At 38.1% G+C, this 11004-nt stretch overlaps 1 protein-coding gene across 1 annotated transcript; it reads right to left on the bottom strand.

The window, feature by feature from the left end:
• Nucleotides 1-10067: 10067 nt before the first annotated feature.
• Nucleotides 10068-10595, bottom strand: LOC143613184 (uncharacterized). The gene has a single exon (XM_077086962.1). The coding sequence runs from the start codon at nucleotides 10593-10595 to the stop codon at nucleotides 10068-10070; it is 528 nt and encodes a 175-aa protein (XP_076943077.1).
• Nucleotides 10596-11004: the final 409 nt, after the last annotated feature.

The following is an 11004-nucleotide window of genomic DNA, read 5'->3' as shown; positions in this document are numbered from 1 at the left end:
TAAATTTTTTTAATATCTAGTTTATTTCACTAAATCTGGTGCCCGTGATCATTTTCCGTTTAAGTTTATCTTTATAGTGATCTTCATGGAGTGCTACTATGAGCTCAAATTTTGCCCGAGATATGAAAGGATGGGGAATGTTGTTGGTTGTAAGGACTCATCTGGTGCAATGATGGATTATATACCATATCCAGACGAGATATTAATGGAGTTCATGAGTGTCGTCCATAGCATTAATCCAAGTACACCCCTTTAAAACATTGCGGATGAGTTTGAGTCAGTCTTAAAAAGTCGAATACAATTTAGTGTGCTGGTGATCGAGTTTGAGGATGTTGGTTTGCAGAATTAGATAGAGGAATATATTCCCTCTTAGGAGGACGAATTTCGAGATGAATTTGGTGAAGAGTTAGTTGATTTAACTGTCATGGATGAGAGAGATTTTAACCCCGAAAGAGATATTGAGGAGTTTGAAAAATTGTTATTCGGGGAGCCGGTTGAAAAGCTAAGTGTCAAAGAGGAATCACATGAGACATCCGAAGAGTTGAAGAATGAAGAACCGCATCTTATTGTGAAACATCATCCGCATCTGCGCGGTAAAGCTGGCAGGTTGTTAGAAATATTCATTCGTGGATCGCCACGTAAATTAAGAGCCCCAAGAAAGAGGATATCTGGACTCACAAGTCAAAGTGTGCCGAATTTGTCACATCCTCAGAATTTTAATAATTGGTGGATCGAGCTGAATGCATATTTTTGTACCCACATGAGTTTGGAAATTAGTTTCATCCCAACTAGCTGTAAAAGGAGAGTGTTGAAGAGCATTGATGGGAAAAGGATAAAGGAGAAGCCTCCTGATTGAGGTTTCGGGAACGACTCCGGCTGAAGACTCTTTTATAAACTTAGCGCTTCACGGGAGGCAACCCGGTTATATATTTTTATTCTATTTTTATTTTTATTTTGGTTTTACTTCTTTTCTCTGTCGGGTGTTTCTTCTCTTACTTGCAGGTTGTCCAGGGTCGCTTATGAGATGATTGATAAGATATGGTTTTAAACAAGTGTGGGGATGCCACTTGCTTCAGGATTATTGTTTTTGTTCATGAGAGATGATGTTATTTGAAGATAGTTTGATGATCGCGTTCGAATTGGACGGTACGGAACAAGACTCACGAGGCATATCATCAATTTACCAGGGGAGTCTGTTCCAATTCATTAATTCATTTTTATTTTTTGCATAATCTTAATTGTAATTTCCTTTTTCTCATATTGAGGACAATGTGAAATTTAAGTATGGGGATGGGAAAATGATGTTTTTCGGCAAAAATAAAATATTTAAAAAAAATTGAAAAGAAAAGGCCGAAAAAAATAATTGAAAAATGTCCCAAGAATTTAAGGAATAATTTTTTAAAATAATGGAAAACGATAGTATAATCGGAAATTGGTTTTTCAAACTACTAATAATTTAAGATATAATTAAAGAATGCGTACTAAGCTTGGGATGTGTTGGTAGGCCCAACTAGTCTTAAAAGGTTTCTCATTGCATATTTTAAATAAACCTAATTAATCATAGATTTTGTGGGTTCTCATCATAAGGGGGATAGTAAAGCTGAATTTCGATAAGGCATAGAGAGTATTACCATAATCTGATTACCCTAAAGTGGTGAGAATTGAATGCACTTTAAAATTAGCACGCCACTCTGTTTTATGATAATAAATAAAGAGTGGTGGCGCCCCGAATTGTCCAATTTTATACGAGCTTAAAATTTAGTTATATATTTGTAGGTAAAAGATGCCTAAGTGCACATAAATAAAGAAAAAAAATTTTGAATATTAAAAAAAAAGTTAATCTGAAAAGCAAAAAAGAGAAAAGTTATGTAATGAAAAATGCCAAAAAAACATTCTCAAAAATAGAAAAAGGGGCCAAACTGCACATACTAGATGAGACTGAGAGTTTACGTGTTACCAAGGGGATGACGACTTTGAGGATACACTATTGGGACTCGAAAGTTTTTAGTCAATAAATATTTTCTTAGGAATGTATAGGACAAAGTCCAATAATATTTAGGACATGCTCGTATGACCTCACTTGACCTATCATCCATAATTCCATCTAAGTGTATTTTTTTTCTTACCATTAAGGGGTTCTTATCCTATGATGATATGTTGAACCAGTTTGCTTCAACTCGATTATTTTTAATTGTCTTTACTATGCTTGAGATAATGTAGGTGAATCTTGACTCCAAAGGTGTGAGACCTATAGGTTTTTGACACCACTTGAACTTAAATGCTTAATGTGCGTGGGGGCTTGATAGGCTGGTGGCTGGGTTTAAGTGGATAAAAATATCGGCAATCGCGGTTTTACGTTTATCTGAGCTTTAAATTAATCTATATGCTTTTAAGATCAATTTTTCGATTATGATTTCAGTGCAAAAAGTTTTTTCAGGGACGAAAATGGTTTAAGCGTGGGGATATTTGATATGGTCTAAAATATATATATTATTGTACAAATATTTTCTACGTTTTTAAGTACCTTTGAGCTAGATTTTAATGAATATTATTCTTAGTTGGCTCATGTGTGATTTTTTAAAGTTCTAAGAGATAGTGAGCAAAAATTGAGTAATTTTACAAAATTTAAGACCGATGATTAATTAATAAAATATATATCTTATAGATTACTTGTGTGATTATTATTATTCACCTTTTAACATAAACTATACCAATAATATTACTTGTGTTATTTCAATTATTTAATAAATGAAATTATGATATGATTCCCACTTAGCCATGTTAGAATCGTTGAATGCAGTAACATCAACAAGTGAATGGATTTAATAATTCAAGTGTGCTTGAATTATATGGTGGAGCATGCTAAAGTCAAAAGCCCATTAATGAAGTCACAAAAGAAATTAAAATATGGCAGATCGATTGGACCAGGACTGGCAAAGGAAATAAAATTCTTGTAAGCCCACAACCCTAGTTATTGAAGCGTAAAAGTAAAAGGTATATTAATGAAATCAATAATTAAGAAAAGGGGAGTTGTTGGGCAGCCGTGAATTGGAGGCAGACGAAAGTCGAGGATACCATAAGTATATTTTAAAAGAGAGGAGAAAAACCCATTGGTTCATGTAGAGAGTGTCTGATGTGCTAAAAGTAGTTATATAAAAACACGCTAATCTAGACACTAAGTAATAAATTCTAGACTCTTAAACTTAACTAAACTACAAACCGGCAAGTGAACCGACCGACTCTAGTATAGCTAAGTAAGTCCGGATATCGAACCCACAGGACTCTTTAAATTACGTTAACTAGCTAAATTTAAACTTAATTACAGACACGACTATTTATCTATTATTATTAGGGGGTTTTACTTAAAAACTAAAATTAAACTAATTGATAAAACTAAAGACTTAAAAATGACTTAACCCTGGACTAAATTCAAATGATGACAAGAAAACTACCTAGGCTAGAATCCCTTAAATTTCAGTTATCAATTAACCCGGGATAATACTTAGTTATGGAACTGGGATCGCAAAATAGACGCTTAAGAGAAAACCCGAACATTACCCCTGACCCCCCTTCTCAAGAGACACCTATGGATTTCTAATAAGTTTTAACGCACACCAGTATTAAAAATCAAGTTTCCTTACGGTTACCTATATGATTATAAACTAGTTCCTTTATACGAAATCCTACCTTACAGCGCAGAAATCAAAGGCAGTCTAATATATTCAATTGACTCGATAGACAAAGTTAACCGATCAAACCTAGACGGACTTCTTACAAAGAACTAAATCTAGCAATCCTGATCAACAAAGACATATCAATAACCTAGCACCATACAGCTATTTAGGTTAGCAGCACACTTAGGTTTATTTGATTAACTAATATTATTCCAATGATCTTAATGTATATCAATCATAAAATAATCAAGAACACAAAGTAATTGACCTAATAGCGACCTATCATAATGACAAACAACAATCAAGGCAACTATGGAATAATAATAATTAATCAAACAATCCTAAATTTCCATATGCATCAATTTAATATAATTAAACCTTTTAACTAGTTCATAAAAATCATAATGACAAATAAATGCCAAGTCAAAATCAAACGTCAACAGGGGTTCATCATAAGCCTAGGCAGTCTATAATGTTTAGCCTAGAATCTTAAAATCAAACAAAACAATAATAGACGAAATCATGACGAAAATAAATAAGAACGGAAGATTAAAGGAGATAAAACCTGTGGTCTTCGTTCTTGGATAATAAGCACTTCGCGGGCTGATTCCTAGCCTTCAAACCCACTAAATATTGCAATCTTAAGCTCCAGGAAACTCCAAATTTGGCTATGGTTCGCAGGGTATGATTTAATGGTGAGTTTAGGGGTCGTTATATAGGCAACAAGGGTCCAAAAATAGGTTAAGGCGGTTAAAAATGGAAGATTCTGGAAACTTGGCACCGTCACCACCACGCCGCGTTGCGCGGCGCACCGTCCTAAGGGGGGTCTGGTCCATTATGCTGGTCCGGTTCACTCTTGGTTTGGTCCGGTTTGTTTCCTGACGCGTCGGTTCTCCGGTTGGACTTGTTTTTTGCTTCTTTTTCGCCCTCTTTTCACCGGAATTTAAACCCGACACCAAAAACAAACAATTATGTTAGTAGTATACAAATCTTACGAGAAACTGAACTAAATTAATAAAATATTAAATAAAATGTACACGAGATTAATGTATAATAAACGTTATATCAAATATCCCCACACTTAACCTTTTTTCGTCCATGAAAAAGTTTCATTGCAACGGGATCAGAATTGGAGAAATACAATATAACAAACATATAGGTTATCTTAAAATTTAGAGCAACGCAAAAACTGCGAACACAGATATTGTTGTCCACTTAAACCCATGCCTTTGTCTTTACCGGGACAAGTAAGATCCAACTATTATTATTATTATTATTATTATTTTTATTATTATTATTATGTATATAATCTAATGGAACCCACAGTCAAGACCCGCTTTATTTTAGATTTTACCGGATCAAACCACCCCAACTTGACTTAAACCTCATAATAGCAGATTAAAACATTGTTGCACATTTTTTATGAACAGCTAAGATGATCAAGGATATTGTTTATCCACCTAAATTTAAACATCAAAGTATACCAAGCAGCCATTAGATACGATTAAGGTTCAATTATTCAACTAACTAGCTAGTGTTCCCCACTACATGACATACCCCCGTTATCAAGAAATACCTCGGACCCATTACCACACGTGATTTTACAAGTTTCCATCTGTCGGTTTATATACATCGTGTCTCTAGTTGATCCTGTTCTTAATGGTATGGGACGCAAGTAAGAGGACCACGTATGACTAACAGCGGGATGATCACTGGATCATCAAGATTTTACTTCACTATAATTGATGTAAGTGAGTTTAATGATTGCAGTAAACTGCGGGTTTATGCTTAAAAGCTCTTATTTATTTAAATATCCGAAGATACCCAGATGAACAACCGTAAAAAGACCCGTGGTGTCCGAACCCGAGGCATCCCATCAATAGAGGATTTAAGGCTATAAAACCATACACCTATGAAGTGTTAAACACTAAAAGTAGAAGTGCAAGATTTAAGTTTATATCACCGGATACACGGTATACTTTAACGTTTAAAGCTACCCAAGCATCGTATGATAGCGTATTCAGATTTCTAGAAAATTCATAATTTTCTACTATCGAACTAAAAATTAGGATTGAGTATGGCAGATCTTTCATCTCATATTTTATACAGACTCAACATGTTTCCCACTAAAAATCATATTTATCGTTTAAAACCAACTATCAAACTGCCCTTTCATTCTCAAGGCTGAGCCTACCGACACATCCCAAGTTAAGTGCGTGTTCTTTAATTATATCATGTTATTAGTAGTTTGAAAAACTGATTCCCGATAAGTATCCTCATCTCCCATTTATACGCAAAAAGAACAAAATCAAGGACATTTTTCAAAACTTTTTTTTTATTAAATAAGTAAGACAAAACAAATTAAAAACATGTATTCCTATCCCCACACTTAAAATTTGCATTGTCCTCAATGCGGGGACGGAAGCACAACTCAATAATTTAAAACAAAGCCTAATAATACAAAAAAAAAATATATGAATAAAACAAAGCTAAAAAAATTAAAAACTAAAAAATATAAAAACAAAGTAAAAAGGAAAATACTTAGTTGGTAGTATGCGAGTGAAGTATAATGCTAAAGTCTTCTTCCATAAATGCCTTCCATCTCTGAACATGCTCCACAACTAGTATCTCTTTTCTCTCGTACATGAACGGAAGCGGAACAATACAAAAAAAAATCTAAAAATTCATCTTATCAACTTGATAGATATTAATCATTCAAAGTAGTACCAAACCGACCGACCCATCCAATAAACATGAATAAAAGCAGCAAAAAAATAAACATAAAAGTATACGGCTCCTGTTGCTCCATCCCCACACTTGAATTTTTCACTAGACTTCAAGGGGATCTTCTATCTCACACTATCTTCCTTCAAAACTTTCAAAACTTAAAACAAATAAAAACTACAAAAGACTACGCTAGTGACTCAAGGCAAAATATAAAAAAAATAGAAATAAAAATAGGAAAGAATGTACAAACTCTACACTTGAGTATTCACTCAAGAACCTTGTGTGACAATTCAGTGTGATGGATCGAGAGGAGTTTCCTCCCTCTCGATAGATTCCTCTGGTCCTCCAAGATAGTGCTTCAAACGATGACCGTTCACCTTCCAAGATGTTCCATTATTCGAGTTCTCTAACTCCACCACTCCATACGGGAAAACTTCTTTCACCAAGTACGGTCCCATCCACTTCGATCTCAATTTACCTGCAAACAACTTCAAACGAGAATTAAATAACATACCTTATCACCTTTCTTGAACTCCTTGCTGCCTTTCAAACTTCGATCGTGTAGAGATTTTGTCTTTTCTTTGATGTTCAACGATCGAGAATATGTCGCATCTCAAAGCTTTCCAACTCATGAATCTGAAAGTACCTTTTCCTCGTGGCTTCGGTAAGATCGACATTTACCGTCTTCAACGCCCAGTACGCACGATGCTCCAACTCAACCGGAAAATGACAAGACTTACCATAAACAAGCATAAATGGTGTAGTACCCAACGGAGTCTTGTACGTGGTTCGAAATGCCCACAACGCATCATCTAACTTTTCCGACCAATCATTCCGACTAACCCTAACCGTCTTCTCCAAAATTCTCTTCACCCCTCGATTTGCATTCTCGACTTGACCATTCGTTTGAGGGTAATAGGCAGTAGTGGTACGATGAGTAACCCCATAACGAGCCAATACTTTCTCCATGACGGTATTGCAAAAATGAGTGCCCCAATCACTAATAATAGCTCTCAGAGTACCGAAACGAGTAAATAACTTCTTGAGGAACTTCCCAACAACTCGTGCATCGTTCGTGGCCAATGCTTGGGCTTCCACCCACTTCGACACATAATCAATCACCATCAAGATATACTTATTACAGTTCGACGTGGGAAACGGTCCCATGAAGTCGATGCCCCAAACATCAAAGATTTCAGAATTTGAATGGGGTTTTGAGGCATCTTATTCTTGGACGAAATATTACCAGTTCTTTGGCACGTATCACAAAGCTTCACAAACTCTTCCGCATCTTTAACAACTATCGGCCAATAGAACCCACTATCAAGCACCTTTTGCGCGGTAGCATGCGCACTATGATGACCTCCAGTCAACCCTTCATGAACATGCTTGAGAATATCCCAACCTTCTTTTTGTGTCACACATATCCTCAAAATCCGATCACCACCAATCTTGAACAAAAACGGGTCATCCCACACATACCTATTCACATCCCGGAAGAACTTCCTCTTTTGTTGCGTAGTCATACCCTCCAAAACAAAACCATTAGCCAAATAATTAGCAAAATCAGTGAACCATGGCATACCTTGCTTTTCAGCTGCAACAAAATCGATCGACTCGTGAGGGAATGTATCTTCAATCTCTTCCTCACGCAACTCTTCTCTCCTCGGATCTTCTAAGAGGGATAGATGATCGGCTGCTACGTTTTCCGCACCCCTCTTATCTTTGATCTCGATATCAAACTCGGAAAGTAGAAGAATCCACCGTATAAGATGAGGCTTCGCGTCTTTCTTCTGGAAGAGAAAACACAAGGCTGCATGATCGGTAAGAACGGTGGTCTTCGAAAGTACGAGATACGAGCGGAACTTGTCAAATGCGAAAACAACGGCTCAAATCTCTTTCTCGGTGGTGGTGTAGTTCTCTTGGGCATCATTTAACGTATTACTAGCATAATAGATGGGGTGGAAATGTTTATCTCGCCTTTGCCCTAAAACCGCTCCAACCGCATAATGACTAGCATCACACATGAGCTCAATGGCAAACTCCAATCGAGAGAACAAAGAATGGGAGCACTTACAAGCTTTTCTTTCAAAAACGTGAACGCCTTCACACACTCATCATCAAACACAAAAGGTACGTCTTTCTCGAGGAGTCGGGTCATCGGGCGGGTAATTTTGGAGAAATCTTTGATAAATCGCCGATAGAACCCCGCATGGACCAAGAAACTCCTAATCGCCTTCACATTTGTCGGTGGAGGAAGTCTACTGCCCGGTCCACCTCAATACCATCTCTCGAGATCTTATGACCCAACACAATCCCTTCCGTCACCATAAAATGGCATTTTCCTTAATTCAACATCAATTTCATTTCGATACACCTCCTCAACATCTTCTCAAGATTAGCCGAACATTGATCGAAAGAATAACCATAAACCGAAAAATCGTCCATAAACACCTCCATGGACGTCTCTATCATATCCTGAAAGATTGCCACCATACAACGCTGAAAGGTGGCCGGAGTGTTACATAGTCCAAACGGCATGTGACGGTACGCAAAAGTGCCATACGGACATGTTAAAGTCGTCTTCTCTTGGTCTTCCAGTGCAATGGGAATTTGAAAATAACCCGAAAAACCGTCAAGAAAACAATAAAACTGCTGACCTGCCAAACGCTCTAACATTTGATCAATAAACGGCAACGGGAAGTGGTCCTTCTGGGTGGCATCATTCAATCACCAATAATCAATACATACTCTCCAATCGGTAACTGTACATGAAGGGATAAGCTCATTCTTCTCATTCATCACAACGGTCATACCTCCCTTCTTCGGAACAACTTGGTCGGGCTCACCCATAGAGAATCGGAAATCGGGTAAATCATCTCGGCGTCCGTCAACTTCAGTACCTCCTTCTTCACCACCTCTTGCATATTTGGATTGAGACGTCTTTGTGGTTGCACCACCAGCTTGTACTCATCCTCCATTAGAATCCGATGCGTGCAATAAGCGGGGCTAATACCTTGAATATCAGACAATCTCCATGTAATCGCCCCCTTGTGTAGCTTCAACACGTCTATCAACTTTGACTTCTGTTCTTCCGTCAGCTTGGATGATACAATAATGGGCAAGTTCGAGCCCTCATCAAGATACGCATATTCCAAGTGTGACGGGAGAACTTTCAATTCCAACGGAATGGGTTCAGAACCCGCCTCACTTTCACAATTGATCTCACCTCTATCATCTCGGGCAACCCCGAAATCTCCACCAACTCATCATAAACCGAATCGTTCTCACACGACTCATCCTCACCCAAATCATCACAATCAACCAAACCATTACATCCCACGAGATCCGCACCACAAATGTAATCGAAACAGCTATCAATACCTGCATAAACGAGTTAATAAAATAAACCGAATGGCATGGACCACTGAAATCATCTTGATCACTCGGGTGCTTCATTGACCTCGCGACATCATAAGTAACATTTTCATCACCAACCCGAAGCGTGATCTTCCCATCATACACATCGATAAGTGCCTTTGCAGTACGTAAGAACGGACGATCAAGAATAATGGGAACCTTCTCGTCGGTCTCCATGTCAAGAACCACAAAATCTACCGGGAACACAAACTTATCCACCTTAACTAGCAAGTTCTCAATAATACCTCACGAATACTTAACCGAACGATCGGCTAACAATAAAGACATGCGAGTAGGTGTAAGCTCTCCTAACTCCAACTTCTCGTACAAAGAATACGGCATCAAATTTATACTTGCACCTAAATCCGCCAATGTATGGCTCATCGCATCACTACCAAACAAACACCGAATCGTAAACACACCCGGATCCGACAACTTCTCGAGTACGCGGTTCAACACTACCGCCGAACAATCTCGCATGAGTGGAATCGATGACACCTCCCCCAACTTATCCTTCCTCTTCAACAGGTCCTTCAAGAACTTCGCGTACTTCGGCATGTGTTGGAGGACTTCAATGAATGGGAGGTTAATCTTCAACTGTCGGAACATATCAAGAAAGTGCCCATACTCCCGCGTATATTTATGGTGTTTCGCGCGAGCGGGATATGGGAGACGAGCATGGTCAATCAAAGGTGATGGCCGGCTTTCAACCGGCTTCTTCTCTACTGGCGATGCAACTGTTGCGGTGTTCTGCACCTTACCCGGTACTTCCATCTCGATTCTTCATCCATCACCTCCTCATCTTCAACTTCAACTTCATTCCCTCATACCTTGGGACCCAAAACCATGCCGCTACGAGTAGTAATTGCCTTGATTTGAGCGGCCGGATTTTGTTGAGTAGATCCTGAAAACTGTCCCGGAGGTCTTTTATTCAACTGTCGGCAATATCACCAATGGTCCTTTGCATGTCGAGCATAGCTGATTGTTGATTCTTGAAAAGAAGATCATGCTCGGCAAGGGTTTTTTGAGTGGCTTAATCTCTGGTAACCATATGCTGCATTATCTCGTCCAACTTCTTACTCAGATCCGGCACATTATTCGAACTTTGACCATTGGAACCTTCTTTGTTGTACTGTCCCTGATTTCGGTTATAGGGAGCTTGGAAACTGGGTGGCCCACCGGC

Source organism: Bidens hawaiensis, unplaced genomic scaffold (genome assembly GCF_021521415.1).
Source record: "Bidens hawaiensis isolate Kalapana, Puna unplaced genomic scaffold, B.hawaiensis_p1.1 tig00036775_1, whole genome shotgun sequence".
NCBI lineage: Eukaryota > Viridiplantae > Streptophyta > Magnoliopsida > Asterales > Asteraceae > Bidens > Bidens hawaiensis.
The sequence above is the reverse complement of the archived record's forward strand: the minus strand, read 5'-3'. Positions and strand labels throughout refer to the sequence as shown.